General features: G+C 36.9%; 1 protein-coding gene across 1 annotated transcript; it reads right to left on the bottom strand.

Moving 5' to 3' along the window:
* Positions 1-13,446: 13,446 nt before the first annotated feature.
* GPR174 (G protein-coupled receptor 174) lies at positions 13,447-16,608 on the bottom strand. Its single transcript, XM_041741635.1, has one exon. The coding sequence runs from the start codon at positions 16,451-16,453 to the stop codon at positions 15,479-15,481; it is 975 nt and encodes a 324-aa protein (XP_041597569.1). The 5' UTR covers positions 16,454-16,608; the 3' UTR covers positions 13,447-15,478.
* Between the last annotated feature and the right edge of the window lie 4,336 nt (positions 16,609-20,944).

Genomic DNA, 20,944 nt, shown 5'->3' with positions numbered 1-20,944 from the left:
CTCAACACCAAAGAAACAAACAATCCAATCATGAAATGGGCAAAAGACATGAAGAGAAATCTTACTTTTCTTTTTAAAAAGAGGTCTGGCTATTCAGAGTCTTTTGTGGTTCCATACAAATTTTAAGATTGTTCTAGCTCTGTGAACATTGCTGTTGGTATTTTGATAAGGATTTGAGTAGTATAGACATTTTACCAATATTTGGTCTTCCAACGTGTGACCATGGAATATCTTTTCATTTCTTTATGAAATCTTCAATTTCCCTCATCAGCATTTTCTAGTTTTCAGAGTACGTGGATTTCATCTCCTTGGTTAGGTTTATTGAGGGGAATCTTACTGCTTTTGTGTAATGGTAAATGGGATTTTTTTCTTAATTTCTCCTTATTCTGCTTCATTATTGGTATATAGAAATGCAATACATTACTGTATGTTGATTTTGTATCCTGTGATATTTCTGAATTCGTTTATCAGTTCTAGTATGTTTCATTTTTTTTCTTGGTGGAGTCTTTTAAGTTTTCTGTATATAGTATAATGTCATTTGAAAGTAGTGAATGTTTTACTATGTCCTTACCAATTTGGATGTCTTTTTATTTCTTTTTCTTTTCTGATTGCTGTGGTTAGGACTTCCAGTACTTTGTTGAATAAAAGAGGTATGAGTGGACTGCCTTGTCTTGTTCCTGACTCTAGGGGAAAAACAGAGCTTTTCCAGATTAAGGATGATGTTAAGTGTGGATTATTCATAAATGTCCTTTATTATGTTGAGATATGTTCCCTCTAAACCTACTTTGTTGGGTGCTTGGGTGACTCAGTCATTGGGTGTCTACCTTCATCTTGTCATGATCTCAGGGTGCTAGGATTGGCACCCTGGCTTCCTGCTTAGTTAGGAGTCTACTTTTCCCTCTTCTGCTTACCGTACTCATGCTCTCACTCTCTCTCAAATAAACAAATAAGAAATATGAAAAATAAACCCACATTTTTAAGGCTTCTATCATGATTGGATTTTTGACTTTATCAAATGATTCTTCTGCATCTATTCAAATGATCATATGTTCTTGTTCTTCCTGTCATTGATGTGAGGTATGTTGATTTATTTGTGAATATTGAATCACTCGTGCAACCTAGGAATAAATCCCACTTGATTGTGGTGAATGACTTTTTAACGTATTGTTGGATTCAGTAAGCTAGTATTTTGTTGCGAATTTTTGCATCTATGTTCATCAGGTATATTGGCCTGCAGTTCCATTTTTTAGTGGACTCTTTATCTGCTTTTGGTATCAGGGTAATGCTGGCCTTTCATATGTAGGGAAAGAAGACAAAAACAACTTTACAAATTATTTATATTAAGTATATTTTATTATTAGAAATGCCTTTTCTCAGGGATCCCTGGGTGGTTCAGTGGTTTAGCGCCTGCCTTCAGCCCAGGGCATGATCCTGGAGTCCCGGGATCAACTCCGGCATCAGGCTCCCTGCATGGAGCCAGCTTCTCCCTCTGCGTGTCTCTGCCTCTCTCTCTCTCTCTCTTTCTCTCTCTCTCTCATGAATGAATAAATAAATAAAATATTAAAAAAAGAAATGCCTTTTCTCAATATTTAAGCTTCTCTAGTGCTTCTAATAATCCTTACTTTTCCTCTAGTTTCCCAAACCACTTTTCTTCCCTTACCTCTTTATTGCATACAACCAAAGTTGTCAGTTGTTATAGAATACTAGAATGCTGTGTAACTGAGTTCAGATTATTTATCTTCATTTTCTATTTATCCATTCAAAATATATAACTGAGATATATTTGGCATACAAAATGTAAATTTAAGGTATACAACGTATTGATTTGATACATTTATTTTGTAAAATGATCACCATTATAGCATTAGATAATACTTTTGATGCATCATGCAATTATCTTTTCTTCTTGTGGTTAAGAAAAATTAAGACCTAGTCTCTTAGCAAGTTTAATGTTTATAATATATTTTTGTTGTCTATTAAACTCTTAGCAAGTTTAATGTCTATAATATATTTTTGTTGTGTATTAGGTCTCCAGGACTAATTTATCTACTAGTTGCAAGTATGTATCCTTAAACATCATCTTTCCCATTCCCTAACCCCAAATTTCTCTGATTCTACCATTTTACTATCTGACTTTCTGCATTCAGTTCTTGTCTTTTTTAGATTCTACGTATAATAGATTCTATACAGTATTTGTATTTCTCTGTCTTATCACACTTAGTATTATATCCTCAATGTCCATCCATGTTGTTGCAAATGGCAGAATTTCTATTTTTCACAGCTGAATAGTATTATATTGGAGATATATATATATATATATATATATATATATAATACTATATTGGATGCTATATGTAATATATATTATAACACATATAACATGTATAATATATATTATTATATTACATACATATATATACATATGCTATTGTGTGCTATATACAATATATAATAACACATATAATATATAATATATAACACATATTATATATTATATGATATATAATATATAATAAATAATAAAAATATATAACTTAGATACTTTTATATATTATAATATAAATGGAATATATGATGTAAATAAAATATAAAATAACATATATAAAATATACTAATATCTATATCTACATCATCTAAATCTATATCTGTATCTATATCTCACCGCTTCTTTATCCATTCAACCATTGAGAAGACAGGCTATTTCCAGATTTCCAGATCTCAGCTATTGTAAATAATGGTGCAATAAACATGAGAGTGCATATGTCTCTTCAATAATCTGTTTTTATTTTCTTTGGGAATAAATCTGGTAGTGTAATTGCTGGGTCACATGATAGTTCTGTATCTAATTTTTTGAGGAAGATCCATACTGTTCTCTAGAGTGGCTGAACCAGTTAACAATCCCACCAACTTTGCACAAATGTTCCCTTTTTTAAAAAAAAGATTTTATTTATTTATTCATGAGAGACAGAAAGAGAGAGAGACAGAGACAGAGAGAGGCAGAGACACAGGCAAAGGGAGAAACAGGCTCCATGCAGGGAGCCTGACAGGGGACTTGATTCCGGGTCTCCAGGATCAGGCCCTGAGCTGAAGGCGGCGCTAAACCGCTGAGCCACCCAGGCTGCCCAAATGTTCTCTTTTCACTATTTCCTCACGAACATTACTTTTCTTCTTGATGATTGTCATTTACAGGTATGAGGTTATTATCTCATCTTGATTATAATTTTCATTTCTTTGATGAATAGCAGTGTTGAGCACCGTTTCATGTACCTGTTAGCTATTTGGATGTCTTCTTTTGAAGAATGTCTATTTAGTTCCTCTGCCCAGTTTTTAATTTTTGGGGGGTTTTGTTGTTGTTGTTGTTGTTGTTTTTTTTTGGTTTTGTTGTTGTTATTGAATTTTATCAGCTCTTCATAAATTTTGAATAGTAGCCCCTTTCTGATATATATCATAGTTTGCCAAAATTTTATCCGATTCTCTCTGGGTTGCTTTTTTTTTTTTTTCCTTTTGTTTATTGTTTTGCCTTGCAGCCATTTTACCTTTAATTTAGTCCTACTTGTTGATATTTTCTTTTCTTGTTTGTGTTTTTTCGGTGTTAAGAAAGCACCGTTAAGACCAATGTCAAGGACTTCCCCCTATGTTTTCATTTAGGTGTTTTACAGTTTAAGGCCTTATGTTTACAATTTTGATCCGTTTAGAGTTTATTTTTGTGAGTGATATAAGATACACACCCATTTTTCTGCATGTGGTCATCTCGTTTTTCCAACACAATTTATTTTATTTTATATTATTTTTTAATAATAAATTTATTTTTTATTGATGTTCAATTTGCCAACATACAAAATAACACCCAGTGCTCATCCCGTCAAGTGTCCCCCCTCGGTGCCCGTAACACATTCACCCCCAACGCCTGCGCTCCTCCCCTTCCACCACCACTGGTTCATTTCCCAGAGTTAGGAGTCTTTATGTTCTGTCTCCCTTCCTGATATTTCCCACACATTTCTTCTCCCTTCCCTTATATTCCCTTTCACTATTATTTATATTCCCCAAATCAATGAGGCCATATAATATTTGGCCTTCTCCGATTGACTCATTTCACTCAGCTTAATACCCTCCAGTTCCATCCACGTTGAAGCAAATGGTGGGTATTTGTCACTTCTAAAGGCTGAGTAATATTCCATTGTATACATATACCACATCTTCCTTATCCATTCATCTGTTGATGGGCACCGAGGCTCCTTCCATAGTTTGGCTATTGTGGACATTGCTGCTAGAAACATCGAGGTGCAGGTGTCCCGGCGTTTCATTGCATCTGTATCTTTGGGGTAAATCCCTAACAGTGCAATTGCTGGGTCATATGGCAGATCTATTTTTAACACTTTGAGGAACCTCCACACAGTTTTCTAGAGTGGCTGCACCAGTTCACATTCCCACCAACAGTGCAAGAGGATTCCCTTTTCTCCGCATCCTCTCCAACATTTGTTGTTTCCTGCCTTGTTAATTTTCCCCATTCTCACTGGTGTGAGGTGGTATCTCATTGTGGTTTTGATTTGTATTTCCCTGATGGCAAGTGATGCAGAACATTTTCTCATGTGCATGTTGGCCATGTCTATATCTTCCTCTGTGAGATTGCTCCTCATATCTTTTGCCCATTTCATGATTGGATTGTTTGTTTCTTTGGTGTTGAGTTTAATAAGTTCTTTATAGATCTTGGAAACTAGCCCTTTATCTGATACGTCATTTGCAAATATCTTCTCCCATTCTGTAGGTTGTCTTTTAGTTTTGTTGACTGTATCCTTTGCTGAGCAAAAGCTTCTTATCTTGATGAAGTCGCAATAGTTCATTTTTGCTTTTGTTTCTTTTGCCTTTGTGGATGTATCTTGCAAGAAGTTACTGTGGCTGAGTTCGAAAAGGGTGTTGCCTGTGTTCTCTAGGATTTTGATAGAATCCTGTCTCACATTTAGATCTTTCATCCATTTTGTGTATGGTGAAAGAGAGTGGTCTAGTTTCATGCTTCTGCATGTGGATGTCCAATTCTCCCAACACCATTTACTGAAGAGGCTGTCTTTCGTCCAGTGGATAGTCTTTCCTCCTTTATCGAATATTACTTGACCATAAAGTTCAGGGTCCACTCTGGGTTCTCTATTCTGTTCCATTGATCTATGTGTCTGTTTTTCTGCCAGTACCACACTGTCTTGATGAACACTGCTTTGTGGTACAACCTAAAAGCTGGCATTGTGATGCCCCCAGATATGGTTTTCTTTTTTAAAATTCCCCTGGCTATTTGGGGTCTTTTCTGATTCCACACAAATCTTAAAATAATTTGTTCTAACTCTCTGAAGAAAGTCCATGGTATTTTGATAGGGATTGCATTAAACGTGTAAATTGTCCTGGGTAACGTTGACATTTTCACAATATTACTTCTGCCAATCCATGAGCATGGAATATTTTTCCATCTCTTTGTGTCTTCCTCAATTTCTTTCAGAAGTGTTCTATAGTTTTTAGGGTATAGATCCTTTACCTCTTTGGTTAGGTTTATTCCTAGGTATGTTATGCTTTTGGGTGCAATTGTCAATGGGATTGACTCCTTAATTTCTCTTTCTTCAGTCTCATTGTTAGGGGATAGAAATGTCACTGATTTCTCGGCATTGATTTTGTATCCTGCCACACTGCCAAATTGCTGTATGAGTTCTAGCAATCTTGGGGTGGAGTGTTTTGGGTTTTCTATGTAGAGTATCATGTCATCGGCGAAGAGAGAGAGTTTGACTTCTTCTTTGTCAATTCAAATGCCTTTAATGCCTTTTTGTTGTCTGATTACTGAGGCTAGGACTTCCAGTACAATGCTGAATAGCAGTGGTGGGAGTGGACATCCCTGTCTTGATCCTGATCTTAGGGGAAAGGCTCCCATTGCTTCCCCACTGAGAATGATATTTGCTGTGGGCTTTTCACAGATGGTTTGTAAGATGTCGAAAAAAATAAAGTGTTACATTTTAATATTCCTGTATAATCAAAAATATGGAATTTAAAATCTTTATATGAAATATATCATAGTCCCTGATATTTTACCTGTGATGCCATCGAACATTGAAAGATTATGGAAGTGGGCACCTGAGTGGCTCTGTCGGTTGGACTCTGACTCTTTTTTTTTAATAATATATTTATTTTTTATTGGTGTTCAATTTGCCAACATACAGAACAACATCCAGTGCTCATCCCGTCAAGTTCCCACCTCAGTGTCCGCAACCCAGTCACCCCTACCCCCTGCCCTCCTCCCCTTCCACCACCCCTAGTTGTTTCCCAGAGTTAGGAGTCTTCCATGTTCTGACTCCCTTTCTGATATGTCTTTTAAATTGCATATAGCAATTGATCACCTACTTTGCTTACCATAATTCTAGGAGATATATCATCTATCTATTTAACAATATATCAGCTTCTCAGATCTCTGCTTGTTTCTTTTTGACTTTTCCCCTTCCAACTCTGGACCTTATTTCAGGGAGAAAAGCATCTCCTTCCAACTCTGTACCTTATTCCCAGGAGAAAAGCATCAATTTTAGGAGTAAGAGGGATGTGCTACTGCAGCTGCCATTTGGACATCAGTTTCCTCTCTGAGCTTCTCTTTTCCTTGGAAAATCTCCTTTTTGCATCTCCCATTTGTCACTCTCTGGGTTCAATGAAATCAGGGTGCAAAATGTGAATATCATCAACTATGGTAATATACAATTCAAGATAAATAAATTCACATTTCCTATATAAAGTTATTTTCAGTTCTGATTCCAAAATATACACATAATTATTCCAAAAAACAGAGATTTTGAGTAAAGGAGAAAGGAGAAAAAATGAGTGGGAAATATCAGAAAAGGAGACAGAACATGAGAGACTCCTAACTGGGAAACGAAGTCGGGGTGGTAGAAAAGGAGGTGGGCGGGGGATGGGGGTGACTGGGTGACGGGCACTGAGGGGGGCACTTGATGGGATGAGCATTCTATATGTTGGCAAATTAAACACTAATACAAAATAAATTTATATAAAAAAGATTTTGAATATGGGGTGATTTCCATGTTTTTATTTTCATTATTATTAATTATTATTATTTATTATTGTTATGGTTATTATTATATTCAAATGTTTTATATGTTTTCATTGTCACTCAGGTAAGCAGCTAATTCTATTAATCTGTAATTCCATAAAAAAAGGAACCATCTGGGATCTCTGGGTGGCGCAGCGGTTTAGCGCCTGCCTTTGGCTCAGGGCGTGATCCTGGAGACCCGGGATCAAATCCTACGTCGGGCTCCTGGTGCATGGAGCCTGTTTCTCCCTCTGCCTGTGTCTCTGCCTCTCTCTCCCTCCCTCTCTCTCTCTCTCTCTCTCTCTCTCTCTGTGACTATCGTAAATAAATAAAAAAACTTAAAAAAAAAAAAAAGGAACCATCTGCCCTAGGAACAACAGATCAACCTACCTTGATCTGAAAGACTACATAAGTGGAACATTTGTGCAACTTCATTTTTATATCATTTTTCTATTTTTACTTCCAAGACACTGCGAACATATTGCATTTGGAATTTATTTACATCTGTAACTTATAATTTACATTTTAATAGTAAAGATAGTCTCTGTAATTACGTTTTCTGCCCCCCCAAAGCCAAGGTATATTCAATGACTTTTTCACAACATGATACATTTGAGGATTTTTTACAGTATCCTCACAAATATAGATAAATCCTATGAGGTTTAAATCTCACTTTCTCTCCCTGGGAGGTGAATTCTATTCTCAAATAGAAAGATGAGGAAATTCCTTCATCCCACTCCACCCTTCCATCAACTTCTCCCACAAATAGACTATTTACTATCCACATCTTACTAAGATTATTCCTCTCACTCACTAGTGGACCAAATTTATTTGAATGACATAACACCCTGTATTTTCTAGAATATAGTTTACAGGCAGAAAAGCAGATGAAGTGGTTGAAAGAATATTTTATCTTTATTCTTAAGGGATGTGAATACCTGATAATCTGATTTGTTTTGTGGTTTGCCAGGAAAACAAAAGAAAACAAAACCAAACCACAAGTTTCCATTGTCCCCCTCTACTCTTCCAAAAACAGACCTGAAAACAAAAAAGGGATGCCTGGGTGGTTCAGTGGTTGAGTGTCTGCTTTTGGTTCAGGTCATGATCCTGGGTCCTGGGATAGAGTCTCGCTTCAGGCTCCCTGTGGAAAGTCCGCTTCTCTCTCTGCCTATGTCTCTGCCTCTCTCTGTGTGTCTCTCATGAATAAATAAATAAGTAAATAGGTAGATAGATAAAATCTTTTAAAAATAAATAAAATAAAAATTAACAAAAAATGCAAAGACAGTGCAATTGTCTCTGGCCTCCTTCTCATCTTATTTCTCTTTCTTACATTTTAGCAACTTCCTCTTTATTGTACCTATATCCTTAGTGCTTTGGTTAGGCCCAGATATATTCTGTAATAAGCAACTTGTTAGTTATTACACATTTTGAACAAACTGAGGGTTGCTGGAGGGGAGTGGGAGATCAATGGCCTAAATGAGTGATAAATATTAAGGAAAGAATTTGTGATGGACACCGGGCGTTATGGCTAAGTGATGAATCACTAAATTCCACTCCTGAAATCAATATTAAACTAACTAGAATTTAAATAAAAACTTTAAAAAATAAAGGATAAAAGAAAATAAAAAAAGAATTGAACATTTTGGTTATTGCAGAAATAATTTCCTAGGAAGGGGTAAAGGATTTTCTAAAGAGAAATCTCTGATGTTTTGATAGACATGAAGAAAACAAAGGGATATAAATATGAGATCTGGCCCATGCTACCAATACCCTCAAATCACATATATAAATTTTCTGCATCTTCCTAAAGCCAGACTAGAAGTAATTTCACTGCCTTCACTACTAAACTTTGGGGAGAAGGAGTGAGAAAAACTTTCAAGTAAATGTGGCTCTTTTACTTATTCCTCAGCTACAGAGAATGTGATGTATGTTTGGGAAACAAGACAATGTACTATATCTTTCTTGAACTTCATCAACTACTTCCTCAGCAGAACTTCTTCAGCCTTGAACCCTTATTTGATTTCGTCAAGACCACATTTTTTCTTCTATTGTTTGTTGACTAAGTTTTGTTTGTTTAACTCCTTATTCTGCATCTGCTAATCCCTCTATAGGCATAGCTCTTATTTGACACCTTACCTTTGCCTTCTTGGATATCTTTTTTTGTATATTTTTTATTGGAGTTCAATTCGCCAACATATAGCATAACACCCAGTGCTCATCCAGTCAAGTGCCCACCTCAGTGCCCATCACACAGTCACCCCATCCCCCCACCCACCTCCCCTTCCATTACCCCTTGTTCATTTCCCAGAGTTAGGAGTCTCTCATGTTCTGTCACCCTCACTGATATTTCCCACTCATTTTCTCTCCTTTCCCCTTTGTTCCCTTTCACCATTTTTTAATTTCCCCAAATGAATGAGACCATATAATGTTTGTCCTCCGATTGAATGACTTGGATATCTTCAAAGAATAATAGAGCAACTATCACTCTGACCCGAATGTTATCTTTTTGCAAAAGCTTCAGAAGCAAGGTTCTGAGGCAGACTTAGGATTCTTTGCTCTTCAAAGTTTGATTCTGGGCATAATGGAAAGAGTTTTCTCAGCCTTTCTAAGCCATATTGGATATCTACAATCTGTACAAAGACAAGTTTCATTCATACATTTTAAAATGCTAATCAAATACTAAGAAAGAAATAAAAGAACTCCCTTTTGATCAATATGAACAGGTTCCAACTAAAATAAAAATGTCTATTAACATGATTCTGTTTTCCTTAAATAAGCCTTCGACTGCAGAAGTGTGATGGAGATTTTATCCTGCAATGTAGCCTTCTTATATGAAGGAGAAATAAAAGTTTTCTCAGACAAACAAATGTTAAGAGAACCCACCACCACTAGACCTGCCTTGAAGGAAATGTTAAAAGTTCTTCAAGCTGAAATGAAAATGCTCATCGGTGATAGGGAAACATATGAAAGTAGATGACACACTGGTAAAGGTGAAGAATAGACAACCAGACTTAGAAAACTGTACCTCTATATTAGGAAGATGAGTTAACACCTCAACTACACTATACAAGTTAAAGGGAAAAATAATTAAATTAACTATAACTACAATAAATTGTTAAATACATAACATAAAAGAAGTAAATTATAACATCAATAATGTAAAAGAGAATAAAAGAGTAGATACTTTATAGACATTCAAAGATAAGTTCCCATCAGCCTAAAATGGACTATTTGTCTAGTAGATATTATGAATAATGTAAAAGGTAACCACAAACCAGAAACCTAGAGTAGATCCACAAAGAGAAAGAGGAAACAAATTATCACTATGGAAATTAGCCAATTTACAAAAATAAACAGAAGCAGAAGGAAAAATAAACAATGAAAATACAAAACAACCAAAAGTCAGTGAGATGGCATTAGTAAGTCCTTATATATCAATAATTATTCTATTTTTAAATTATTTATTTATTCATGAGAGACACACACACACAAAGAGAGAGAGAGAGAGAGAGAGAAAGAGAGAGAGAGAGAGGCAGAGACACAGGCTGAGGGAGAAGCAGGCTCCATGCAGGGAGCCTGACTTGGGACTCCAGGATCACACCCTAGGCTGAGGGCGGCACTAAACCGCTGAGCTGCAGGGGCTGCCCTCAATAATTATTCTAAATATAAAGAGACTGAATTTACCAATTAAAAGGTACACAATGGCTTGGTAGATTTTATTTAATTTTTTGAAGATTTTATTTATTCATTCATGGGATACACAGAGAGAGGGGCAGAGACATAGACAAAGGGAGAAGCAGGCTCCTTATAGGGAGCCAGATGCTGGACTTGATCCCAGGGTTCCGCCCTGAGCCAAAGATAGATGTTCAACCACAGAGCCACCCAGGCGTCCCTGGCTGGGAAGATTTTTAAAACAACCCAACTATATGCTGCCTAAAGAGAGCTAATTTCAGATTTAAGGGCACATATAAACTCAGAGTGAAGGGATGGAGATAGACATGCCATAAAAGAGGAAACCAAAAGAAAGTAGAGGTAGCAATATCAGACAAAATAGACGTTAAGCCAAAAAAAGTAGCAACAGATAAGGAAGATCATCATATAATGATAAAAAGACCAATGCAGGAGGAGAAAGGCAAGATGGCGAAAGAGTAGGGTCCCCAAGGCAACTGTCCGCACCAAATTACCTAGATAACCTTCAAATCATCCTGAAAATCTATGAATTCGGCCTGAGATTTAAAGAGAGAACAACTGGAATGCTACAGTGATAAGAGTTCATGCTTCTATCAAGGTAGGAAGACGGGGGCGGGGGGGGGGGGAGAATTAAAGAAACAAAAGGCATTCAAGGGGGAGGGGTCCCACGAGGAGCTGGGCTAAGGCCGGGACGATTGCCCCCAGGACAGGAAAGCTCAGTCCCAGAGAAGCAGGAGCTGCACCAATCTTCCCCAGCGGAAAGGCGCTCGCAGGGAGTTAGAGCAGAAACCCAGGAGCAGGGATGCCCTCAGGCTCCCTGGGACAATAAACGACACCTGCGCTCCGGGGAGAGTGCACCGAGCTCCCTAAAGGGCTGCAGCGCACACCGCTGGACCTGGGAGCAGCTCAGAGGGGCTTGGGCTGAGGCTCCACGGAGAGGGCTGCGCGGCCCGGAGCGTGAATCCAACAGCACAGGCCCGGGAGCACAGGGCGCTGGGGACACAGCCCAGGATCCAACCTCCCCCCGGGACAGGCAGAGGCCAGGAGGGCCCAGGACAGCAAGAACGCTCCTGCCCGGAGCAGGGCAGATAAGCGGCCTCGCCCTCGGAACATCCAGGCCCCTGCACACTGAGAGCTCAGTAGTTACTGCGGGAGCTGAATCCAGGGCTCCAGAGCTGGCCGCTGCCACTGTGGTTGTTCCTCCTGGGGTCTCACAGGGTAAACAACCCCGACTGAGCCCTGCACCAGGCAGGGGGCAGAGCAGCTCCCCCAAGTGCTAACACCTGAAAATCAGCACAACAGGCCCCTCCCCCAGAAGACCAGCAAGACTGACAAGTTTCAGGGGAAGTCAAGGGACTTATAGTATACAGAATCAGAAGATACTCCCCCGTGTTTTTTTTTTTTTTTTTTTTTGCTTTTGCTTTCTGGTTTCGGTTTGCTTCCCCCACCCTTTTTTTCCCTTTCCTTCTTTTACTTTCTCTTTTTCATCTTTTCTTTCTTTTTCTTTTACTTTTTCTGTTTTCTTTCCTTCTTTCTCTCCTCTCTTTTTCTCCTTTTCCCAATACAACTTGTTTTTGGCCATTCTGCACTGAGCAAAATGACTAGAAGGAAAACCTCACCTCAAAAGAAAGAATCAGAAACAGTCCTCTCTCCCACAGAGTTACAAAATCTGGATTACAATTCAATCGAGACCAGAAGATCTTTGGAACAGATCAACAAAACCAGGAGTTGGTTCTTCAAAAGAATTAATAAAATAGATAAACCATTAGCCAGCCTTATTAAAAACAAGAGAGAGAAGACTCAAATTAATAAAACCATGAATAAGAAAGGAGAGATCACTACCAACACCAAGGAAATACAAACGATTTTAAAAACATATTATGGACAGCTATACGCCAATAAATTAGGCAATCTAGAAGAAATGGACACATTCCTGGAAAGCCACAAACTACCAAAACTGGAACAGGAAGAAATAGAAAACCTGAACAGGCCAATAATCAGGGAGGAAATTGATAAAAAAAAGACACTACTGTAAAATACACTTTCTTAAAAAAATCTTCCCTTCCAGTTTTCTTCAGTGTCTTTCTCCCTTCCATTAAAAGTAAGGAAGGGGCACCTGGTTGGCTCAGTGGTTGAGTGTCTGCTTTTGGCTCAGGTCATGACCCTGGGGTCCTGGGATCAAGCCCTGTGTTAGGCTCCCTGGCAGGAGCCTGCTTCACCCTCTGACTCTCTCTCTACCTTTCTCTGTGTGTCTCTCATGAATAAATAAATTAAATACTTTTAAAAATAAAGTAAAAGTAAGGGATTAACACTTTGATTTTTCGTTTATCCCTAAAACTTGAATTCAGATAGCCCTGGGCAAGTTAATATTAAGCTAACATTAGTCATAGCACCTTAGTATGAATAGATTGATCAGATTACTCCCTAGAAGAATGAAGAAACAGGACAAAAGGAAAAACATATTGATGGGGAAGAGGGGTAAATAAGTTACAACACAATACAAACCTAGATGGGTAGACCTGGGGAGAAGTGGTGGTCCTAGCTAAGCAGCATAAGAATATAGGACACTTGTCATCTCCTCTAATGTTGTAAGTGATCTGCAAGGGCTTCTGGGCCACCTAATAAGTGACCACTAACTCCTTTAACCATTCCTCTAAGAAATTCATTAATGTCCTAGAAATATTTCCTCTCCCTTTTAAAAATGAAAATAGACATTCTTAAAATAATGTTAATACATTAATAAAATTAAATCTCTGGTATCCCAAAATGATCCTAAAAAGTATAATCCATGCTAATCTGAAAAAATAGTAAACAAATATAATATGGACAAGACTCTTCCATTATAAGAACCCACAAAATTATTACTTGTTATCCCATTACAATGCTAAATTATATTCAAACACAAAGCACTATTAAATCAAACAGACCAGACATGGTTACAGTTACTCTTTTTAAAACACAATATAACACTCATTTAGAATTAATATAACACATCAAAATATGTATCTTACAATGAATTATAAGGAGATAAATACACTTGTTAGCAGCACAAAGTCTGTTTTCTAATAAGATATTATTTTAATAACAAAGTACAAGCAAAATTAATACTTTTCTAGAGAAAACATTAGAAAAATTTCCATTTCTCTAAGATATTAGAATTGATTTTGGTTTTATCATTCCCCCCATTCATATTAGTATCATAACTGTGTGGCTAAAACAACTCCTTGTCTATAAAAATATGTTGGAACCTTTGTTGATTTCCACATTCCTCCAGATGAGAAGTAGCATGTATCTTTATCATATAGCACACAGATTTTATGTAGATCATTGTTTTAAATTAGAGCATTTTGCAATGCTCTATGTTTCAAAGTACTGTAATATTTTAGACCTCAGATTTAATTATGAACCATATCTTGGGTCTGCTACTTGCATACTAGTACCAAACTAGTACTAGTATAATGCTACAGGTAGCAGATAAATAACTGTAAGGGGAGTCCAATGCTGCCAAAATTAATCTTTTGCAGTTTTTTTCTCCCAAAATGTGAATCTCCTTCCATAGCTTCTAGGAGGTAGGCTGTGCATGACTCACAAGGGTATGACTCGGGTAAAGCTGGACCAGAAAAATTTCTGAAGGTCCACAAATTTCAATGGTCCACATGCCTAGCTGCCTTCAGTCCATGAAGGTGACTTGACAGTTGCCACTTAAATTAAAGAAATAAATACAAAATGGTGAGGTTTTTAAAAGGTGTACCCATCTCTTCATCTTTTTTCTCTGGCCTAAGCTTAGTAATTAGTGCACTGCTTCTTTCATAGGCTCAAAAAGTGCAGTAACCTGTCAGAGATAGTCAATGTTACTCTAGGAGCATGGTAAAAACTTTTTGTATTATTCAGGTCCATATATTTCAAGACATATTCTTTGGAAATAGTTTAAGAGTACTGGAACTGTGATTATCACTTATCTGCTGTCTCCTGGACCTATAGAGACAATTTGGGTCACATTGTATGTTCTTTGGTGAACTATTTGGCTTGGGTGGATTCAGTATGACATCTTATACAGTCCATAGAGGTTACTGTATGTGAATTTATTTCTTGTTATTACTTTAAATATAACAGAGGCCTGAGTTCAGATTTTCATTTTATGAACAGGTGTGATAGATGTTTCATATTGACAATTAAATGAAGGAAATAGTTATTTGAGTCTTCAAATCCTGGATTATAATCACACATGGGAGATAAAAATGGTCCCATGTTTATATCACTTTCTTTTCACAGAATAACATATTGTCCATCCTACTTAAAATACAATCAAAATATGATGTTTGAATATAAACTGTGGCTACTAGTATAAAAAGACAAACTACATTGCCTCTAAATACAGAGACTCAGTGTCCATTGCAGCAAAACTAAGTGCTTATGATGAGCCCAAGCTGATAGTCTCCTGTGTCTTAGGTTCACATAAAACTGATGACTCTGAGTACATATATATAGAATGCCACTGAAGTTTTACAGTTTAATTCCTGATGTGATAACAAATTATTACATGGACATGTCAACATGTGATGGTGGAATACAGTGCTTTAAACAGTTTCCTCATATAGGTGAAATAGAGCATAACTGAAAAGTCGTCAGTGCTCCCTGTGATTACTTTCCAGTGGCTTGTGATATTACAAATACCTTCTGATATACTTGCATTTCAGATAACATTCAGGTTTTGTTTTTAATGTATCATAATTCAGTGGTATGGTTGCTTAAAAAGGATTTTGCATGGAGTTGGATGCTATCTTGTCTTGAAAGTCGTCTTCTGAACTCATTAGTGGTGAAGTAGTATATGACTGGGTCAAGACAGGAATTCATGCTAGCAAGACAGAGAGCAACTGAATGAAATATTAGAATCACCCTTCTGGCTAGGCAGCTTTGAATTTTGTTGGACTTGACCAGGAAATCCAAAGGAAAACTGAAGTGATAAGGTGCAAAGCAAATTAGGAATACTCCTGCACAGGTTAGAATCATCTTCAAGGCTCTCTTTTTCTCCCCAAGGTCTTGGGCCACAGGATATTTATCATGCAGTGATAAAACTGTCTTCCAGGTGCAATATAGGACAATCAGAAGAGGAGTGACAAACCCAATCAACTCGCCAATGGTCATCATGGCAATATACTGGGCCAAATTGACGTTCCTGGTAGGAAGATCCACAAAACATTTGGTTCTGTTACCTGCGGTGTCATCACTGGTTCTGAGGAGAGGAAAGAGAAGACAGGCAAGGCAGATGATCAACCAGCCAGCAATGCTGATATATAGGTCATATTTCTGTTTGCAATCATGGAAGCGAAAGGGGTATATAAGAAACAAAAGCCGTCTCACGCTTATGCAGACCAAGAAGTAGATGCTTGCATACATGTTGACATACTTCAGGTAGAAACAGAACATGCAGAGGCCAGGCCCAAATGGCCAGTCATAATTTAAGTAGTAAAAGATCCTCAGTGGCAGGGAGAGAACTTGTAGTAAGTCAGCAATGGCTAAGTTTATCATGAATATCACAGCCCGTTTGGTTTCTTTCATATAGCCATAAAATACCCATAAGGCTAATATATTCCCTATGAGACCTGGCACAAGAATTACAGTATATGTCACTGCATAGATAAAATATCGAAAATCTGTCTTGTCTCCATCTGGCCCAGTACACGTGACATTAATAGGCATGTTTCTTTCCAGAACAACTATCTTTGCTAAATGGTGGATCAAAACAGAAATTCACGATCAACTGCTCCTCTTTCTAAAGACTTTTTATCAAAGGATTGTAGAGAGTGAGAATAAAATAACCTCTTTCTTATTTCATTGGTCTGAGCCTCTACATAATTTGGAAGACTTTCAAAGAAGTATTTGCATATTTGCCTTGGATTTTTTTATAGTAATCACACTCAAGTCTAATGTGCAAGCACCGATTAACAAGCTATTATAACTTTTCCCTCTTGTTTACTGTTATAAGGCCTTCTGGGACATCATGACAGTTGATTCTCTCCCATTTGGATTATGAATGTGCCACACAGCAGCTCTTCGAATTTCCATATGATGATAGGCATCTCTTTACAGGTGTTTGACAGCAGTTGTTTTTGTTTTTTCTGATTTTTGGCTCACATAGAAGGAAGGTTTTGTTTAGTACTCAGTGAGTCCGCAGTTCTTCAGAGGTGATTAACTTGGATACATCAGCTTTCTGAGACTTTTTCAGTTAGGTGTTGAAAGCTAAAAAATGGGAAGCAAAGGCAGAGCTGCAAGTGAAAAAACAAATAAACAAATTATTGTCTGGCACTTTTGCAAAAAAAGAAAAAGCCTATGTGTACAAAAATCTATTCATTTGAATGGAAAATTCTGATGTAAGTGAGGGTGACAAGCCAGTTTCTGTAAATTACTTTAGAATCACAGGAAAGTATAGCTAGAAGTAACCTGACAGGTAATGTAGTCTGTGTCTTGAACCAACTTTAAGAGCTTTTTAGAAATGCTGAGGACTCTCAGGCCCCACCCAGGACCTGTTGAAACAGTCTGCAGTTTAACAAAAGCGACATGTGATTTTTATGCATATTTACATTTGAGAGGCTCTGATTTAGATCACTGATTCACAAACCACATTGATTGTCAGACTCATCTGATGGAGTTTTTAAAAAAAATCAACTTTCTATAGCTTTCCTGGTATCTCCTCCAGAGATTCTGATTCAGTATATAAGCCCCAAATTTGTATTTTTTAAAACCTTTCCACATGATTCAGATATAGTCAACTGAGCATTCCTCCTTGAACCATCATTATAGAGGCTACTAACTTGGTCAGAATCCTTCTCAGATGTCTGAAAATAAGTGAGCAACCAGCCTCTCTTTAAATACTGCATTAACATGGGTCATTTAGTCATCTCTTAAATATCCTGGTTAACAGACCATAGTACCAGGTAGAGAAAATCAAAATCCCAAGGTAATTGATTCAGCTGGACCCATGAGTTTTGTTCTGTGGTGAACAAATTTTAGCTTAGAGACTTGAATAGTTGCCTTAAGGCTGCTGCAATTCAGGAAGATTTAACTGACTTTAAAGACGTGGGAAAAACAAAAATGGAATAAGAATTATGAAACACCCTGTTTTATATTATCAAATCCATTGTGCTTTAAAGTGTGCTTTAAAGTGCTTCCTGCCATTGAAAGAATTGTTTTGTTAAATTTTTTTGACTCAATTGCTTAATAAGAAAAATAGCACATTTTGTTCAAAGATATGGTGCTCATTTTAACTAAAAGACCTGATGAATGATATCTTGGGTAAGGACAAAGTAGATAGATGACATTATAATATACAAGGAAGCACAGCTGTAAAGAATACCATAGATATTGAAAGTGATTGAAATTAGAGGTTGTTTAGTTCTAAAACTGAAATACATCTTTATAATATTTACACAGGTAGTGATTTTGCATGGGTGGCAGGCAAAATAAGGTGGCAGATCAAACAATCAAAAGCTCTTGGTTTTCAACCTTCTTTTAACTATACAGTAGTCATGGTCTTCTAATGTCACTGAATAGACATTAGAAGTTTATACAACTATACATACAGTCAACCTCCATTGAACATCCATTTTCCCTTGTGGGCAATGACTCTTAAATTTGTATTTCTTTTACGCTGTAGCTCTCTTTCCAACTTTATATAAGAACTCTTCTCTTGAAGAGTTATCACCTCAAAATTCAATCTATGAAAATAAAATTAATATTTGTTCAAAATATATCTTATCTTGTCAGGTTATGTCATCTCTTTGATAAAAAAAATCTAATGGTTTTTGCTCCTCTTACTTAGAAGAAATATCAAAGTTATTTACAATGGCCTACATCTCTGGGGTGCTTGAGTGGCACAGTCGGTTAAGCTTCTGACTCTTGGTTTCACCTCAGATCTGATCTCAAGGTTGTGAGATCAAGCCCCATGTGAGGATCCATGCTCAGTGCAGAGTCTGCTTGGGTTTCTCTCTCCCTCTACCTCTGCCCCTCCTCTCTCTACCTCTCTGTTTCAAATACGTAAATAAATATTTTTAAATGGCCTAATCTGTTTTTTAGTTAGTAATTTCTGTCTGTGTCCTTTTTATGCCTCTGTTTTCCTGCTTATTCCACCCTACCATAGCAAGGCCAGAAATTCTTTGAAGTCAGAGGTTGGGGTTTAGACACCTTTATATCCCCTGGAGCACCCAGAGATATGTTTGGAATGTGATGGATTCATCCAATATTTATTCAGCAAATATTTATTCAACATCTGCCATTTGCCAGGCACTGCTCTTGATATGAGGATAGAGTGGAAAAGGGCACATGATTTCAGTCTTCATGGACCTTATTTTCTAGTGAGGCAGAATGATAATTGCCATACAATATTTAAAAAGTGTGTTTGTAGGCAATCTACAGCATACTTTATAGGACAAATGAAGGTAAACTAAAATATTAAGAACATTTTTCCTTAAGTGAAGTGAAATCAAAGCTATGACTACCCTCCCAAAGTCTATAATCTTCTTATTGGTCATTCTGTCATTGGGCACATTTTAGTGCATTTTCATATGTATATCCTAGCCTGTAAACTCAAAATGCTTCTGAATAGAATATATACTTTACAATTCCTCTGGCTTCCTCTTGGAATGTTGATGATGATTTCCCTTTGTTTAAATAACATTATTTTCTAGTAGGAAAAGTTGCTTGGAGTGACTGAAAAAGCTTTCCTTCGTGGGAAAAAAAACTAGTTAAAACCCATGTTTTAGAATGAATATAAACTCCTCAGTTTTTAAAGAGTGATGGAGACAAAAAAATAAAGGAGGCATTTTTCTTCAGAACATGACACTATTTTCTGAGATTTTCATTTCTTAGGAAAGAAATCCATATCATCTCAGACACAGAAAGAGACTCCAGTTTGAATGAGGTATTTATTTAAAGAATCATGCCAGCATCTTTGATCAAATTATTTTTTGCTATCAGGAGACTAATCTTCCTTAATTTTACATACTTCCTTTTGGGAAGAAAAAAAGAAGAGAAAAACATGAAACTAATGGCCTAAATCTGGCCTGATCCCCAGCAATCTACACGTCAGAAACTATTTCATATGGAGTCCTCACGGGAAGTTATTATCTTCATTTACAGATATTTATGTTCATCCAAACCTGAGGCTTTACTAAATTTCACTCATGATATGGTTCAAGAGTATTTTCCAGCAATATTTTGCCTTTGGTTGCTTTTCCAGGAAAAATGTGATTCAAATGAATATCAGGGATAACTTTTTGTGTTATTTTACTGGGACTTCTTCTGAACAAGTTACTATTATCTATGAAGGTGCTAGACTTTTACCCATCAAAATGTGTTTTTGTATTTTACTAAAGAAAGTGAACGACTGGGGTGCCTAGGTGGCTCAGTCCATTAAGTGTCTGCCTTCAGATCAGGTCATGATCCCAGAGTCCTGGGATCAAGCTCTGCACCTTGGGCTCCCTGCTCATTGGGGAGCCTGTTTCTCCCTTTCCCTCTGCCCTTCACTTGTGCTTGATTTCTCTCTACTTCTCTCTTTCTCTCAAATAAATAAAATATTTTTTTAAAAAAGAAAGTGAACCATTAAAAATATTAGATCATCAGATGACCTAATTTTTAATGGTAGTCTTCGAGCCATATTAGGGGCAAGTAAAGACTATTTTGGGATGTGAAACTCTGACCAGCAACCATCCAGTCATAGGTCATAGGCAACTACTTACCCAAAAGCCAATTTTATTTTAGAGTTCTAGTTAGGTTTATACTTTAGTAAGCCAATAAAAGGCAGATCTAGTGCTTCAAGTTACTGCAAATGATATGGGACTGAATAAGGTTTGTACATGTGTGTGGGAGGCAAACGTTTGTTCCACTATAATTCATAAGTAATCGCAAATATTGAATGCAAGAGAGCAAAACAATTTCTTCCTGATTTTTATCAAGACACAGCATATATCAGGTGTCCTCTTTCAATTTTAAAAATCTTCAAAGTCAAATACTTTATAATCTTTCCAGAAAACCTGTCTGGCAACTGCAACTAGGTAAAGAGCTGACTACAACACAAATACTTTAGAAAGTCTTTCCTGGCTAATCCTCCTAGGGAATTTACCAGTTCTGTCCTACTGAAAATTTAATAATAATTTTTATTTTAAAGAGGTGTGTTCTGCATGGATACTACATTCA

This window comes from Vulpes lagopus, chromosome X (assembly GCF_018345385.1).
Source record: "Vulpes lagopus strain Blue_001 chromosome X, ASM1834538v1, whole genome shotgun sequence".
In the NCBI taxonomy this organism is placed as follows: domain Eukaryota; kingdom Metazoa; phylum Chordata; class Mammalia; order Carnivora; family Canidae; genus Vulpes; species Vulpes lagopus.
Note: the sequence above shows the minus strand (reverse complement) of the source record. Positions and strands in the feature narration are given on the sequence as shown.